Here is an 18,802-nt window from a genome sequence, read left to right as displayed (position 1 = left end):
GCAAACAAATGAAGATCCATCCTATGTTAATGGACTCAAAGAACTGATATCGTGAAAATGACCATAGTGCCCAAAGCCGTTTACACATTCCATACAATTTCTAGCAAAGTACCAATGTCATTCTTCACAAAGTTATTTTAAAATGCTGACATTTATGAAGGACCACAAAAGAGCCTGAATAGCAACAGACATACCAAGCAAAAGGAACAAATATGTTGGCATCACATGACCTGACTTCAAATTATACTCTAAGGCCACAGTAACAAAAACAGCGTGGCACTGGTATAAAAGTAGATACCTAGATCAATGGAACAGAATAGACAACTCAGAAATAAAGTCACTACAACCAAATGATCTCTGAGCAAGGATACAAAAACATACACTGGAGAAAGTACACGTTATTCAACAAATGGAGCTGGGGAAAAAAGATAGCCACATGTTGAAGAATGAAACTGGATCTCTATCTCTCACCATGTACAAGAATAAATTCAAGATGGATTAAGGGCCTAAACCTAAGACCCGAAAATATTGGCCTAGGCAAACAATTTATGATGAAGACCCAAAAAGCAAAAGCAACAAAAATGAAAATAAATAAGACCTAATTAAAGTAAAAAACTTCATCAAAGCAAAAGAAATAATCATCAGAGTAAACCAACAACCTATACAATGGGAAAAAATATTTGAAAATTATGAATCTAACAAAGGACTAATATCTACAACCTACAAGAAACTCAAACAAATCAACAGGAAAAATACAAAGAATTCCATTAAAAAGTGGCCAAATTACATGAATAGACCTTTCTCAAAAGAAGATGTACAAATGGTGAACAAGCATATAAAAACATGCTAAATATCTCTAATCATCAGGGAAATGTACAATAAAACAACAGTGAGATATCACCTCACTGCAGCCACAATGGCCACTTTTAGAAATCATAAAACAACAGATGTTGGTGTGGATGTGGTGAAAAGAGAACAGTTATACACTGCTGGTGGGAATACAAATTCGTACAAATCTATGGAAAACAGTATGCAGAGTTCTCAAAGAACTAAAAGTAGATCCTACCATTTTATCCAGAATTCTCATTTCTGGATATCTACACAAAAGAAATCGTACTCTCAAAAAGATACCCGCATACATATGTTTACTGCAGCACAATCCACAATATGCAAAGATACAGAATCAACCAGTGTCCGTCAACTGATAAGTGGAATAAAGAAAATGGATATATATATATCTCACATCACATATATATATCATATATATGTCTGTGTGTATATACACACACCATATACATACATATACCCAAGACTGGGTAATTCATACACATACATACCTGAGACTGGGTCATTCATAAAGGAAATAGGCTTAATTGATTCACAGTTAGGCATGGCTGGGGAGGCCTCAGGAAACTTAACCATAGCAGAAGATGAAGGGGAAGCAGGCACCTTCTTCATAAGGCCGCAGGAGAGAGGGAGAGAGAGAAGTGAAGGGGAAAGAGCCCCTTAAGAAACCATCAGCTCTTCTGAGAACTCACTCACTATCACAAGAACAGCATGGAAGCAACTGACCCCATGATCCAATCACCTCTCACCTGCTCTTTTCTCTCAACACCTGGGAATTACAATTTGACATGAGATTTGCATGGAAACACAAAGCTAAACTACTGGGGGGTGTATCCTTACTTTTAAAATATCTAAATGTCATTATTTATAATTCAAAAATGGTAATTTTTATTAGTTATGATTTTATTTGAAAATAAAATGATCTGGTAAATTTTCTTCACTTTTAACTTATTCAGTCAAAATATATAAAAAGCTGGATTTGCCAGCAGAAAATTGTAACTACTTTTTAATGAGATAAAAATGTATAACAATATCATGATTACTGTACAGAGAAGAAAGTGAACAAGAAAAGAAAAGGAATTTAAAAAGAGAGAATATCACTACCATATACATACATGAACTGACAAGGAGACTAAAATCTCCTACTAGAGATTATGTTAGGACTTGAGCAAAAGCTTCTAAAAATACCAAAAGCAAAAACAAAACAATTATTTTCAAGAAATAAATTATACACAGAATTCTTCTGGTTAAGATGATGTATCAAAAAAAATCATCCTGAGAGCTATTATTAACCAATCCATCATAACCAAAACTCTAAGTCTACAATTCTGGAATATTAAAAAGTTTCATTTTGAACATAGTTAATGGAAGGCAACTTTTGAACAGAAAATTTCTGGTTAAAGTTGACTCAACTTAGGAAAGAACTGACCTGTAGCCATGGTAACAAGAAGCCACCCAGAGCCAGTTCAAAATCTAGTCAATCCACCAATGACCACTGGCCTTGCTCACCAACCCATATCCATGTGAGCAGCTTGCTTCTGAAAGACAGCCCAGCAGCAAGAGCTGCTCCATCAGAATAGACAGTGCCTGACCAGTATACGTCTTACTAGAGGAAGCAAAAAATTCCAACTCTGACTTTTTATTTCAAATACCAAAGGTCCATAATCCCTTGGAAAGAATTTGTGGTCCATTAAATTTACCACTCTAATAGTTTTTAATATAAAATACTAGTGGTCGGGCGTGGTGGCTCACGCCTGTAATCCCAGCACCTTGGGAGGCCGAGGCGGGTGGATTGCCTGAGGTCAGGAGTTCAAGACCAGCCTGACAAACAGGGTGAAACTCCCTCTCCACTAAAAATATGAAAATTAGTCGGGCGTAGTTGCGTGCACCTGTAATCCCAGCTCCTCAGCTGGCTGAGGCAGGAGAATTGCTTGAACCCAGGAGGCGGAGGTTGCAGCGAGCTGAGGTCACGCCACTGCACTGCAGCCTGGGTGACAGAGCAAGACTCTGTCTCTAAATAAATAAAATACCAGTAAAGTCTGCAATTCCTCTCACTCATTTTACCATAATTGCAATTATCATGATTACCAGTAAAAGAATAGTGAATAACCACAATATTGGGCTTTTCTCCCTAAGCGAAAAAATATTAATATAAACAATGTAGCGTATTATAAAGTGCCAAAAGAATTTTAAAAATGCATATAATCACCTGGCAAAATTGTTAAAATGAACCTTGTCGAACACTTTTTAAGTGAGACTCAATCAAACAACATATCCAGGATAAACTCCACTCCTTTGTCCAATAACTATTTATTAGGTAGCTACGTCTCATATGTTAGGCCTTTTTCTAGGAAGTGAGGATATGGTAATGAACAATAAAACCCCTATTCATGAGAGTGAGATAAACACACAATACAACAGACAGGTAAGGCAAAATACACAGTACGTTAGAGGAGAAAAACTAAAGCAGGAAAATGAAATGTTTATGTGTTTGACGAGGAGGGTGGTGGGAAAGTTGGGAGGCCAGAAAAGCCCCTGCTGAGAAAGAGGATTTTTCTTTAATACAAAGAATATTATATTTGTATATCAAAGACTCTAGAAAGTGATGATGTTAACAGAGTTGATGTCAAGATACAAACAGGTTTAAAGTTAGAGATGATAAACCACTGTTTCACTGAACCTTCCCTTGATTATGTTAGACAGCATCCCTGGTAGGCTCCCAGCTGAATCTTAAGCATGATGTGTCCTGGTGATACAATTGTAATTCCTTTCTGCTAGTCATCGTTCTCTCTCTTTTTTTCCTTTTCCTTCATTTTTCTCTGGACTAGGAATTGTGCTGGTACACGGTTCTTCCTCAGAAAGTGGTTATTCCTTAATGTGTTTCTTTTACCCCTTTTCTTCTTAGAAAGGGGATTTTAAGTAAAGAACTGAAGAGATGGAAAGCTAGACGAATATCCAGACACAGGGAACTTCTAAGGGCAGACAGAGGTGTGCCTAGAGTCTAAGCACTAGGGATAGGTAAGGAATAGCAAGAAGCTCAGTGTGGCTGAAGCAGAGCAAAGAGGTAAGGAACAGAAGTTCAAGCAGGAGAAGTAACATGCCAGATGGTTTACTGCCTTTTGGTTATTAGGAGGAACTCTGTCACATACTCAAAGAGTGAAATGGGAGGCAATCAGAAGGGCTGGGGCAGAGGAATGACACAATTTGACTTATGTTTTAAATCCATCCACTAAGTTAAGAATTGATGAAAGGGGAAGTTTTTAAAAACCAGGACTATCAATTCCCAGTCTACGACACTCATCTAGACTGCAGATGATGGTGGCTCAGATGTGCAAGATATGACTGGCTTCGGGATACATTCTTCAGGTAGGCCTGGCATTTACTGAGAGATTAGATGTGAGGTGTCAGAGAGAGAGAAAGATGAGTCAAGAATGACACCAAGGTTTTTGGCAGAGCGACTGGAAGAGTTGCCCTTAACCAGAGGAGGAAAGACTACCTGAGCTGTAGATTTCTGGAAGGCATCAGGAGCCCAGTTTTGCATCTGACAAGTGTATGATACCCAACAGCTAATCAAATAGAGATGTCAAGTAGGCGGGCTGATATAGAGATCTGGAATTAAGGAGAGAGACCTGAGCTGGAGACATACATTTGGAAATCACTAGCACATACACAGTAGAAAAAGTCATGAGGGGCAAGGCATGGTGGCTCATGCCTGTAATCCCAACACAGACAGACAGATCACCTGAGGTCAGGAGTTTAAGACTAGCCTGGCCAACATGGGGAAACCCTGTCTCTACTAAAAATACAAAAATTAGCCGGGCATGGTGGCGTGCACTTGTAATCCCAGCTACTCAGGAGGCTGAGGCAGGAGAAGCACTGGAACCCAGGAGGCAAAGGTTGCAGTGAGCCAAGATCATGCCACTGAACTCCAGCCTGGGTGACAGAGCGAAACTCCGTCTTAAAAAAATAAAAAAGTTATGAGAAAGAAGATTGAGGACTGAGCTCTGGGAAACAACAACGTCCAAAAGGAGAAAGATGAGGAAGAGCAAGCAAAACAGACCACGATGAATGGACTAGAAAGGCAGGAGGAAAAGCTTGAGGGGGTGAGGTCCTGAAAGCCTAGTGAAGATGCCGTTAGGGAGGAGATGTCCTTCACTGGCTCAAATATTGCTGACAGATTAAATGAGGTGTAAGAAAAAATGCCTAGATTTAGTTACAGAAAAAAGTAGTGATAACCTTGAGAAAAACAACTTTGGAGGAGTGCTGACACCGAAGACTTACTGGCATTGAGATCAAGAGTGAACAGAAAGAAAACCTGAGTTTGTGAGTGTAGACAGTTCTTTTAAGGACATCATACTTAACACAGTCATGACTGAGAATGATGTAATTTTCTTCCACAGTCATGGAAAAGTGATAGACAAGCAATAGCAGTTTTCAAATTGTATATAGCAGGTGGAGTTTTCAAATTTTATATAACAATTATGTATTTTAAAGTTTATAAAAATTATATACATATGGCATTAAAAAATGCCAGACTGAGATACTAAAGGTCCCTTGAACATTTCTAGATTACATAAGCTGATTATCATTTTCTTCATGCTGATACATAAAGACCAAGAAATACTGAAAGTTTCAGGGAGAGTATTTCTTGCTTGATAAAAATCAGCCAATTCTAGGAGAGTTGATACTCATCAAATATACAAAGTCATTGACCACAGTAAAATACTGAGTTCTACTAACAGGAATAAAGTGGGAGAAATGCAGAAAATAATCTTATTTTTATTTTAAAAATTTTATGAAGCCACTGTTGAAAAATACGGTGAGGTGAATACTGAAATATATCCTTTTCTCAAAGGAAGGATAATGTCACACGCAGGGGACTTTTACAAATAAGAGTCACTGCATTAGCAGCACCTTCCTTTTAGCACAAGGGTCGGAAAATAAGCACCTGTGGGCCAAATCCAGCCCACTGCCGGTTTTTATAAGTCAAGTACCTTGCAACGCAGCCAGGCTTACTGACTCTACAGTCCATGGAGTCAATTAGCTGGGTGTGACGTTACACACCCGTGGCCCCAGCTAGTAGAGAGGCTGAGAGGGGAAGATCGCTAGAGCCCAGAAAGTCAAGGCTGCAGTGAGCCGTGATCACACAACTGCACTCCAGCCTGGGCAACAGAGCAAGACCCTGTCTCAAGAAAATAAATATATATAGTCCACAAAGCCTAAAATATTTACTAACTGGCTCTTTGCAGAAAAAGCTGGACAACTCCTGGTTCAGCAGATAAAAGATCCTTTGATGTATTTTAATAAAATTTTTACCCAATACACTGAAATGTTTATATTAAATCTAGATCCCCACGTATAATCCCTCGGCAATATTCAGATTGAGGGTCCAATATTTCAGCACTCAGGCCACTGACAACACAAATTTAGTCACTAGCAATCTTGTGGCTAACAAAGTACAGTGTCAATGTAGCATGTAGCTTCCATTTGCAACACAGCAGATATTACAAGAATTCTAACAAGAATTCTTAAGATGCGTCATCAAACTAAATGCTTTAAATACAATTGAATTGTGAAATAATCAGTACTCTCTAGATCTAACCTCATCTTAAAAAAAATGGTTTATACTACCTTATTTTGGGGGTATGGAAACTGAGCTATTTCCTATTGATAAGGAATTAGACTAGCTCCAACTTTTTGATATAATAATGCTGTAATAAATATATAGGTAAGTATATATGTAACATATCTATACAAACATCCTTTACATGTATTATATATCCTTACTATGTTATATATGTGTGTGTGAATATGCCACTAAATTAATGCTCAAAATGTATACTAACAGTGTATGAAATGTCTTTTCCAACAAAACCATTTCCTTTGCAGCAACATGGATGGAGCTGGAGGCCACTATCCTAAGCAAACTAATGTAGGAACACAAAATCAAATGCCACATATTCTTACTCATTAGTGGGAACTAAACAATGAGAACTCATGGACACAAACAGGAGAATAACAGACACTGGGGCCTACTTGAGGATGGAGCATGGCAGGAGGGAGAGGACCAAAAAACTACCTTTTGGGTATTTTGCTTCTTATGTAGCTGAAACCTCCATGATACAGTTTACCCATATAACGAACCTGCACATGTACCCAAGAAGCTAAAATAAAAGTTCACTAAAAAGAAAAGAAAATGCCTGGCCGGGCGCGGTGGCTCAAGCCTGTAATCCCAGCACTTTGGGAGGCCGAGATGGGCGGATCACGAGGTCAGGAGATCGAGACCATCCTGGCTAACACGGTGAAACCCCGTCTCTACTAAGAAATAAAAAAAAAAATAGCCGGGCGAGGTGGCGGGCGCCTGTAGTTTCAGCTACTCGGGAGGCTGAGGCCGGAGAATGGCGTGAACCCGGGAGGCGGAGCTTGCAGTGAGCTGAGATCCGGCCACTGCACTCCAGCCTGGGCTACAGAGCGAGACTCCGTCTCAAAAAAAAAAAAAAAAGAAAATGCCTTTTCCCTCACATTTGCCAATACTGGTTATTTTTCAAATAAATTAATCACCGGAAAAAATGGTAACTCATTGTTTGCTGATTTTCATTTTTCTGATTACCAGGCAAGGCTGAATATCATAGTAAAAGTATAAAATGTGTTCATCATGAATATTAGCCCAAATTAGGATTAGTTTGACAGCACATGGTTGTCTCCTGTTAAATGTTGCCAGAGGCTTACCTGTGACACTCTTCATTCTCAGTGTCAGGAAATTGCTGACTTTCAGGTGTTCTGCTCTTTCTTTGTGGAATTAATCCATCATCACCATTGCCAGCAGCAGCACCATCAGTCAGGTTTTCTGGTAATCCCACATGATTACTTCTGTGCTTCTTCACTTCTTCTTCAACCTTGAGTGGAAGTTTGATATTAAGGATGGTTATCGTTTTATTGAATAGAAAGGATCTTTTCAATTGATTTTATCACTTGAACAGTTTATCATTATTTTAGTCATTAAAAATATTTCACATTTAAATTTAATCATATATACAGAACTAGTAGCATATAATTTTATGATGTAATTATCATTAGTATCTCACTAAAATTTTTGAAATGTTTGCTTGATTTCTGTTTTACTGAATAAAACAGAATTTTCCAAAATTCAAAAAGGGCCCTCCTTCATTTTATGCTTTTATTCCCAACCACTCTTCAGAATCTTATATATGTATTTACCCCATTTGACTCGTGGGAACACACACATAAAAAGACAAAGATGCAAATTGTGTCTCCTGTCTTTACCACCTAGATTTTACATTCAACGGTCAGATTTAGAGGATGAAACACTGTGGGGCTTCAGGAGTAGAAAGGAAGATTGCCCTTTTCTGCACTAAGATATTCTTCTCCCACTGCCTTTGATCATTCCTTTTTCATTTGGTTCCTGGGATATCGAAAACATGATTGTGCTCACTGAAACATGGGAACCAAAGTTCGCCACAACACAATGAGCAGAGTGAAGCTGCTGAGGCACAAGCGTGGAATTCCAGAAAATGAGATGCTCCCCAGATTTCACATTCAATAGCCATACAATTTTCCAGCTGGAAAATACACAGAATAAGAAACTGTCCTCTTTAGCCACATTGTCTATTGATAATCAGACTAAAACCAAGAAAGATAAAATGACTGATCCAAAGCTCCTAAAGTGGCATTACTTAGCATTTTAAGGCACCATTCAGGATTATTCCATAATAATGAAAGAACATCTCTAGGGTTTGCATCTCTTTAAAACTCAGTATACAGAATTCTTTCTGAGTTAAATATTAAATTTTTCACTGGTGATTTATGCTACTTACATGATAGGATCATGTATGCCTAAACTTACTACACTTTGTTAAACAATGTAACATAAAAATCTAATTCAACAGAAACATCTGAATATAAAGGTATACCTCTCTATCACAATCCTTATTTATTTCTGGTTCTTCAGACATTTTCTGCAAATGCAAAAACAGAAGGTTAATCTGCTTGCTGTATTTCCGTGATGTCTCCTCTTTCAGAATTTATGTTTTTAAAATAATTTTATTCTTCAGTAATCAAGTATGGACAATGAAAAATAAGAAAATAATTAAACTTAAAATTTAACTGTTAAAATAATTAAATAATTAAAATTAAGAATTAACTTTTTAATCTACATGTAGCTACTGCCACATCACTGGCTTCTAACATGTGAAAAATAATTCACCTTAGATAAAGGGAGAAGAAAAACATGAACCAGCAAACTTAACTTTTCACCATTTGTTTGGACTAAACTTAATTTGTTATGTGTTAGATCTACCAAAAATGAATTAGCAGATGATTTGTAGTGTTTCAAAGGCTTCCTCACTTGAAAAGGGTTTACCTCACGAAACCCTAACTAGTGAGCCCCTACATTGCACTGAAGTCCTTTTTTTAAAAGATTCCTAACTGAACTGTACGCACGCTTTAAATTATTAGGAGTTGAAATAAACACCAAACAGAAAGAAATGCAAATTCTTAAATTTTAATTGAAATTATATGCTGTAATATGAGAGTGTTATGAATCTAGATTATGTGCTTAAGTCCAGTTCTATAATGTGTACTAATGACAGTGGATAAAATTGTTTGATAATCTGTACTGATTTTCTGCAACTGAAGTAAGTTTGAATGTTACTGTGTTTGTGCATCAACACCAAAGGTCCCATTCTGCAAGATGTGATTCTTGGAATAGGCAGTTGGGTTGCTTTTATGAACCTGATTCCCTCCCTGAACAGAAACGCTGAGGTCAATGAGAGACCACAAGGCAGAATATATCTTTAACCTTGGTATCAGTGACTGACAATAGAAAACTGCAGATTTTCAATCACTAGCCATGATTGCTCCTTAACCATGAATCCAGCTCAGGGACCATCAGGATTACATTGTTCATAATTCTACTGCTTAATAATATAATCCAATAATTGATGTTACTTTATCATGTTAGGGTGTTTTAAAAATAAAAGAACAAAGTTCTGGAATTTGTTTTTGCCTCTATTCCAAAAGGAAAGATTAGCTATAAGCTAATCAAAAAGGCAGATAAGAATATTTTAAATAAGAATACTGCAAAATTAGAGTATTTTAAATTTCACAGTGGTTATGTTTTTGAAGTTAAATATCAAATGTCAATTAGAATCCATTGATTCTTCTGTTAATGAGATTGCTGAATTTATTAAAATAAATTTTAAGAATCTATTTTTAAATTCTTAAAAAAAAGAATCTATTGATTCTCAAAACCTAGCCCGAAAGGTAATTTCATTTGGACTATCTAATATTATTAAAGCAAAGAAAACAACATTAAATCAAAAATTTAAATTTAAAAGTTTCCATGCCTCTGGCTGGCTATTTTCACTGCCTTTAAGCCTTTGTGACTCTTCCTCTGATGTCAGCTTTAAGTCTTGTTCTGTTGAGAAATCCATGTATTCAGTTAAAATGAACCACTTAGAACAGTTAAAAACTATTGTCTTTATAAAAATAGATTTAAGACAACATTTTATTTTATTTCATAAATTCAGGGTTTAGTCTTTCATGAAATAGTTACTTAGGAAATAATTATCCAAAACTTCAACAAACCACTTGGGGAGATACCTGATGTGATTCACTCACAAATTCATCCACCCAACAGAAATGAACAAAACCACCAGAAACACAACTTTAAAATACAGTAGAAACGTATAAGGTGACACGGTATGTTGTTCTCCACTTCCTAACAGTGAAGCAGTAAATGTAATGAAAAGAAAATTTAGTTTTCCTGCACTTAGCTACTCTGACTCTAAGGATAGCAACAGGCAGGACCCAGGAAAGGTCAGGGTGACCCTGTCTGAGAAGCCAGAGCCCACAGGTATGGGCTCCAGACACCCCAGAGCAAGGTTAAGAAAACAAATTCCTTTCCCGTCTCCCCTTCCCCTTAGCATTTACTCATAGCTATTTTTATAAATGCATATATTTTGCAACTTTCTGTTTTCCTTCAAAGCAGCTGCAAGGTCACAGGCTATGCTGAGGTTGCAAAACTGTCACTATGTGATTAATTGCCTTTATTCTGCTTCTGGAAGCTTGCCTATATAAGCCAAGCCCTCCCTTTGTTCAGGGCTCAGCTTTTGGATGCAAATCTGCTGAGCTGATGTGTACCTAAATGAAATCCTCCTGTTTCACCCACAGGGTCTCTCCTGCCTCCTGTTTTTTGCAACAATAGTACCTTATAAACGATTTCCAAAATTACTACTGACTGACACCTTTATTAGTGTACAATGTCTTCCTAACATCTAAAATGTTTCCCTCCAGGATTCTGACAAATTTATTTTTTTCTTTTTTTTTTTTTTTTTTTTAGCTGGGGTCTTACTCTGTCACCAGGCTGGAGTGCAATGGTGCATTCTCAGCTCACTGCAACCTCCGACTCCCTGGTACAAGTGATTCTCCTGTCAAGCCAGGATTACAGGCATGCACCACCATACCCAGCTAATTTTCGTATTTGTAGTAGAGATGGGGTTTCACCATTGGCCAGGATGGTCCTGATCTTCTGACCTTGTGATCTACCCGCTCCAGCCCCCCAAAATGCTGGGATTACAGGCATGAGCCACCACACTCAGCCTTCTTTTCATCTCTTAAAACAATGCTGTGTGAAGTCTTCCTTGATTCTGCATGTCTTTCCCCAAATAAACAGGTACCTCCCTCCCTGAGGCTGCCTTAGTACTTCAATGATTTTTCTACTGCATCTTTACCACCCGAACTGTGCATTATTCCTCCACGTGTCTGTCCCCTCTGCTCCAAGACTGCAGAGGACAATCCTGCACATTGTCTAACTCACATTTTACTCAGAAATTTCTTACTGAGTCCTGCTACATACATGCTAGGCATTAGGGTTTAAAAAGAATGAAAATAAGGCATGTCAGGGATGGCTTTTCTAGAACACATGCCTAAGCAGAGACTGAAATATTGAGGCCAGCCAGATTAAAAGGGTAGAGGCAGGAAAAGATGACAGCATGCCATGCAGCAGCAAGGGCAGGAGCGAGGCCTAAAAGAGGGAAAGGATTTGCCTGCAATAGAAGGATGAGTGAGCAGAGCATTACCAGCAGGTCATCAATGCCAGAGAAAGGGCACACAGGGAAAAGGGCTAAAGATGGAGAGTGGGGCAGAAGGCAGATTATGAAAGCCTCACATCCAGGTTAAATACTAGTGTACAACCTGGAAAGCTGGAAATTATCTGACATTTCTCTCTGTGCCCCAAACCTTTCTCACTCAATTATCACTAAATCATATTGACTATACCTCTTTTCTGCCTCTGCTTTATACTCCCACTACCACTGGGAACATAAACATTTACAAAATGCTTTTTATTTAAAAGAAAATGCCAACTATTAATGCGTTTTTTACATGAAAAAAATTAAGCAAAACAAATGAAAAAAGCATAACACCAAAAAAAGGCCAACATATTAAAATGAGTAACTGAGATTCTGAACTTTATTTATTTCACCATGGATGGGTGAAAACCTTCTAATACACTGATACTAGTCCAAGGATGTGTGACAAGGAAACTATAGTTCACTACTGCAAAAGCTTCCTTTGTCTCCTGGTTTCTTTACCTGGTTCCCTTCCATCAATTCCAGCAAACTATAGGCCACAGGCCAAATCTAATCTGCCTATGGCTTTGTAAATAAAGTTTTATAGGAGCTCAGTCATGCCTGTTTGCTTACATAGAATCATCGTGGCTTTCACACTACAACAGCAAACAACAGCAGGGTAAGTAGATATGATAGAGACCACATAACCTCAAATATTACCCACCTGGTCCTTTACAGAAAAAGCTTGCTAACTCGTTTTACACCATGACCAGAAGGCCTTAGTACTAAAATTTAATATTGCAATTCCCCTGCTCAAATGTCTCCAATGAGCCTCTGCAGCAAACACTGTGGGCTCCCTTGCAATAGCCATGCCTTATTCTTTCTTGCAGAAGAAACACAAGTCTATTGGGATATTTATTATCTCAATCCCCCTCCTCAGCCTCAGAAACAGAAATGTTTATTCTAAGCTAATCACCTATTTGCCTTCCCAGTGCCTGGTTTGGGAATGAGCATGTGATGTGACCCAGCCAATGAAATGTTACAGGAAGCCCCTTGCATGCTTCTAAGTTTTCTCCCTGTTTAAAAGACACATGTGAAGAAAAGCAGCTCTTGTGATGTTGTGCTGTGAGAACAAGATGTTTGGAGCTGCTGCGATTAGCCAACCCTGAAAGGAGACATGAATAAAACACTGCCAACAGCACAGCTGAAAGAGGAACAAGTGGGATACCTAAGATATCACCGAACAACCAAAACAACTCTGGTTCCTACTGTTTTAGCCACTGCTCATCAGTATTTGCAGTCCAAACCATTCTATCTGGTAAATTTCCTATGGCCCACAGGATAAGACCTACTCATTTCTACAGTATTAAAACGTCTACCATAAATTTGCCTTAGCTAAGTATTCACCTCATTCCCAACCTCTGGTATCTCACACTTTTGGTACTAGCAAAAGTGAACTGCTTAGAAACCCTGAAAAGTTCACTCAAGCATCTTGTCTTTTGCACTTGCTGCTCTTTCTGCCAAACAGGCAATCTCATTAGACGTTCCTTCTGGCAAACACACCAACTCGTTCCATGTTCCTTCTGCCAAACATTATTCTTCTGCTTCTTTACCTAGAAAAATTCTTCTCACTCTGTATGTTTACCTTAAATCACACCTGTTTTTTTTCCAAAACTTTTATTCCTCATCACATATGTCTGGCACATAATCAATATATAATAAATCATAATTATAAGCTTCCAGTGGGCATCTAGCACACAGCAAGCACCGAACAAAGTAGTAAAATAATAAAAACAACAATGATAATAACAAGCTCCTGTCTGTATTTTTGTTTGTGTTCTGTAGCATTACAAAAATGGTTAGTATCTAAAAGATATTTGATGGTTATTTGTTAAGTGGACAAGTGAAAACATAGAAATGTGTTCTTTGAAAATTCTGTTGAAAAAGCACAGAAATGGAGACAGCTCTATCACGAGCACCTTAAAGATCAAAACTACATCTGTTCCATCTTTGTCTCCCGCAACTTATGAAACCTACCTTACAGAAGCTCTGTGATAAATAGATAGCTAAAGGTGTCCTCCTACAGTTTGGATTATACAATGTATCAGGTGTCCACAACCCACTAGCATACTAGCATTTTTGTTATTGTGAAACATTTTTCTACTTTTATTATAATCTACTGAGCCTAGAGTGGGGCAATTTGTATATTTATTATGGCAATCTTTTGGCAAATGATAGCAGAGCATCTTGTTCTAACAAAATTACTGTTACCATGACAATTAACTAGCAGGTAGAACACATCTTGTTCCAACAAAGTAAATGTATCTCTTTCCAACTTCAAATGAGGAGGAATGAAGTCAGTAATAGTGAAACCTTGTTGGGACAAGCATGTGTAACACGACTTGTGCTTAGCATTCTTGTGATCAAAAATTCCTTACTTTACTTTTTTATCTATGGTAGGACCACCCAGAGCAGGAGTCCACAACTCCCAGGCCACAGACTGGGACCAGTCCATGGACTATTATGAGCCACACCACACAGGAGGAAGTGAGCAGCAGGCAAGCCAGGGAAGCTTCGCCTGTGTTTACAGCCACATCCAAAGGCTCACATTACCGCCTGAACTCTGCTTCCAGTCAGACCAGTCAGAGAATTAGATACTCATTGGAGCATGAACCCTGTTGTGAACTGCCCGTATGAGGGATCTACGCTGTGTGCTTCGTATGAAAATCTAATGCCTGATGATTTGTCACTGTCTCACTTTGCCCCCAGATGAGACCGTCTAGTTGCAGAAAAATAAGCTCAGAGCTTCCACGGATTCTACATGATGCTAAGTTGTATAATTATTTCATTATATATTACAATGTAATAATAATATAAACTAGCACAATAAAGTCACATGATTGAATAATCCTGAAACCACTCCCACCTTCCCTCAGCCCATGGAAAGATTGTCTTCCACAAAACCAATCCCTGGTGCCAAAAAGGTTGGGGACAACTGACCTAAAGTAATTCACTATCACAAGTCTTACCTGGATTGCTATTTTCAGAAGAGATTTTTAGCATCCGTTTTTCTTTGTAGTCAGAAAATAACTGGCAAATTCTATGTATAAAATGCAATAAACCAAATTACTATTTTAATACTGATATTAAAAATACTTACCAAATGTAAAATTCTTAGAGTATTTCTAATATCATAATATCAGAACTTAACAGTATTATCCCATTCACTTGTGAGTACATTCTACAAACTTCTCTTTAAGCTTCTAATTAAAGAAGAAAACAATGTAAGGTGAAATGCTCAGAAATCAAGGGCATTGTGACCCAGTAAATTAGCTTACATTATCATGACATAATAGAAAGCATCTCAGCTCTGCGTAAGTCCTAGCTCCATAATGAACAGCTATTTGTTCTTGGACAATTTGCTTCTCTTAGGCTCAATGCCCTCTTCAACAAAGTGAGGACTTTGCTGCCTTATTTCATATTTCACTAGGTTGTTATAAAGATTTAACAAGATATTTTTTAAATGCTCAGAGAAATAGTAAAGCAATGGAATAATCTGTTCCTAAACTTTATGACTAAAATTATCTTGGAATCCCAAATAAAACCCAATGTGTATTTTGTTCGTAGGTTCTAATACGCAAATGTAGTTTTCAGAAAATGTTATTAAGTCCTAATTTTGCTTTTCAGTTGTCCTACTCCTTATGGCTTATAATTCAGGGCATCTCAACTATGTCATAGTTTGCAACTAAATTTATTCATAAATATCTCATTAAAGTAGCTTATGTGATTGTCCACTATTATGGAGTTGACCAATCACACCAAGGGCAGAAAAACTAATGGATGTTAAGACTTGGCTTGGACCAATGATCCTTCTCTACAGACTCCAACTCTGAGCCAGATGTTTGTTAGGATAACGCTTTATATTGATGTTCAATGCCAGCTGGCAGGGGAGACCAAAACTCTTATTTTTTTTAGTTTCCATGAAGAAGTTGCAAGTTGACATTTTCTAGTTTTCGACATACATGCTAACAATATAATTTTGCACCGAACATGTTATTCAGCTCTAAGTCATCTCATAGACCATCTTACATGACTATTTTTGCAGCGCAAATCACAATTTCAGTATTTTGGTGGCACCCATCTTTTGCTTTGCTTCACAGTGTTTCCTTACAGCTAGTCAGCAAATAGTCAAATGACCTTCCAGTGACTGCACAGAATATGGAATGCTTCAAAAATTTGTGCTGCCTCCTTATGCAGAAGCCACGCTAATTTTCTCTGCATTGTTCTAATTTTAGGATATGTGCCGCCGAAGCAAGCACAAAGCCCTACTTTTACACATGATTAGTGATGAGTCATGGACGAGGCTTGGCTCTGTTAAGTCCAACTATGGCTTCCTGTGAGGTGGAATTTCAAAACATTTTAAAATCTTGAGCTAGAGATAGGAGTAGCTTGGATGATTTTCATTATCATGTAAAACAGATCACTCAAGGGGCCAACCACAACTGGGAGTCCCTGCTAGGGGAAGGTTCATATAGGACTTTCTCCTGCCTAAGGTTCTATACAGGATATAAAGGTGCCTCACAGCACAGATCTGGTAGCAAAGAAGAAGTAACAAACACTGATCTCTTTCTCCCACGTTATTTGAACCCCTCTGACCCTTCAGAACAAGCCCACCTGATATCTGCTAGAGAAAAGACCAACAACTGCCTCAAAGGATCTCTGACCATGAAGGTCTCAGCTAATTCTTGGCTAAGATGTGAGTTCCACATTAGGTTCTGAATATGGGGGGAAGGGTCAATCTGCTCACTTTGTCTGCGGATAAAGTCAGGATGCCCAGCAGCCAGAGCAGGGTGCTGGTGCTTTGGGAACAATGGCTGAGAATATAAGCATAGGTATGGGAACTAAAATACGCTGTAACTTCAAAGTCACCGCATGAATTGCCAGGAAGGCTTGAGGGATCTGAATCAGTAAGGGCATCTTGGTGTCAAAGGTCAACCATTACCAGGCAGCAGGACCAGTTTGAGTGGCAACAATGCAGCCACAGAAACAATGGAAACAACAGAATGACTGGAATGTCCTTTTTTGCCTCCTCCTTCTGACTTGATAAAAGGGACTGTCTTCCTTGGATTTAGTGAACCCCTTCGGTTCCTGAAAAATTCATGGAGTATGTAGGAGATAGTCCCCAGAGGACAGTACAAGACTTTCTGCTAAACTGGACATTTCAAGACCCAAATAACTAATCAGAAAAATCAAAGATGTGACACCATTTTTTATCCCATGCATAGGTGTTATACTTGGATGAAATTAACAATGTTGGGATCTCTAAGGATAAAGGTCTTAAAAGTCCTGAGATAAAGAATCCTCCACCCACTGGTACTTCTAACTTGTCTTGCTTTTTTTCTGATTTCTGGCTGATGCAGGGTACTAACTCACTGCCATTCTAAAACAACCTGAACCGAACTATGACATCTCACCTGATACGTAAGACGCAATTGTTATAATTATTTTAAACCTCAATTTAGCATTAACTCCCCTTTTAATGTAAACACTTACACATTATGATGACTAGAAACAGCATACTCTCTGGCCGTCTGTCCAGATAGATCTTGAGAAGATACATCAATATTTTGCTCAAGTAGAAGGCTGACTAGACTTGCTGATCCACAACATACAGCAAGTATGAGAGCAGTTCTAAAATGACAGAGATAATTTCTCCCTTAGGAACTGCAATAAAGTTATTTTTAAAGCTAATTTGATATATTTTACCAATTTAACATCTTGTCTCTCCGTGCAGAATCAAACATTTACATGCACCAAAAGACATAGCATCTTGGGTGCTCAAGTGTTCATCTTTGTAAAATAACACCAAGGTTAAAAGAAAGGTACAAAAAGGAAACCTCTTATCTCACTGGGGCATTGCATAGTAGAAGCTACTAATCTAAAGTCCTTTGATGGGCAAGAAACAATGTTAGGGCCACTTATCTGAAGTGGACAAAGATTTAAGTGAAGATTTCATCACAGCTTCCCTAGACTGATACGCTGTAATAGAAAATTAGCTAGAGGGTAACATAAACAAGAGCTCTCTGCATGCTGAAAGCAGTAATAATAATAATAGTAAGAATAGTAGTCACAGGAGTGTCAGTTAATGATGCCAATAAGCATGTACTAGGCACTGAATTAAGTGCCATATATATCTCTCTTACTTATGCACAGTCAACTTTGAAGCATATATTCTCCTGCTTTTCATATATGACAATACATTTGGTGGTAAGTAACATTCCCAAGGTCACACACCTAGCAGGTAAGAAAGCTAGGAATTAAATTCTGTCTTGTGTGAATCCAAAGCCTAGCTCTTTTCTCTTTATCACCCACCTACAGCTTGCCTTCATGTAAGGAAAAGTGTATCCACTTAAAACTATCTTCACTCCCTCTTTCCATACCAATTAAAAATAAAAACATCAAAATACACTGGAAATAAAAAAGGAAGAAAGCTGTTGAACCCACAGTATGTGGGAATAGCAATTAATTGTCATGTAGGGATAAGCTAACATTAATATTCTTCAAAGAAAGCAACTTAAAGCAGAGTCATTGAAAAGACAAAAGAATTTTCAACCCCTACTTATGTTTAATATAGCATATTTAGTGGAAAAGCATGTAAGACACAGAGGTTAAAAACTGGTAGAAAGGGTTAAGAAGTTCAATACTGAGTCATAAAGTAAACTGAAAGTTAAAGTTCACACTTCATAAAATTAATACGAAATCCCTCTAGCTAACATAAGATCATGTAACCAAAACATCATACAACAAAGAACATCAGTCAATACAATAAGAGAAGATGAATCCTACAAAAACTGTTCTTTATGTTG

General features: G+C 37.9%; 2 protein-coding genes and 1 non-coding gene across 4 annotated transcripts in view; 1 reads left to right on the top strand and 2 right to left on the bottom strand.

Annotated features, from left to right (window-relative positions):
• LOC105472068 (ankyrin repeat domain-containing protein 30B-like) overlaps positions 1 to 18,802 on the top strand; it is a 539,363-nt gene that overhangs the window by 396,056 nt on the left and 124,505 nt on the right. The window lies entirely within an intron of this gene.
• The window catches only part of LOC105473130 (actin, cytoplasmic 1-like), a 30,900-nt gene that overhangs the window by 3,657 nt on the left and 8,441 nt on the right, over positions 1 to 18,802 (bottom strand). For both annotated transcript variants that reach the window (XM_071070083.1, XM_071070084.1), the window contains exons 5-9: positions 17,490 to 17,627; positions 14,966 to 15,036; positions 10,212 to 10,282; positions 8,778 to 8,822; positions 7,576 to 7,742 (exon numbers count right to left, since the gene is read on the bottom strand). In XM_071070083.1, the coding sequence (XP_070926184.1) occupies positions 7,576 to 7,742; positions 8,778 to 8,822; positions 10,212 to 10,282; positions 14,966 to 15,036; positions 17,490 to 17,627 (492 nt within the window). The remainder of the gene's footprint in view (positions 1 to 7,575; positions 7,743 to 8,777; positions 8,823 to 10,211; positions 10,283 to 14,965; positions 15,037 to 17,489; positions 17,628 to 18,802) is intronic.
• On the bottom strand, positions 16,149 to 16,255 carry LOC139356450 (U6 spliceosomal RNA). The gene has a single exon (XR_011608422.1). It is a non-coding gene; the product is annotated as a U6 spliceosomal RNA (small nuclear RNA).

Source organism: Macaca nemestrina, chromosome 9, assembly GCF_043159975.1.
Source record: "Macaca nemestrina isolate mMacNem1 chromosome 9, mMacNem.hap1, whole genome shotgun sequence".
NCBI lineage: Eukaryota > Metazoa > Chordata > Mammalia > Primates > Cercopithecidae > Macaca > Macaca nemestrina.
The sequence above is the reverse complement of the archived record's forward strand: the minus strand, read 5'-3'. Positions and strand labels throughout refer to the sequence as shown.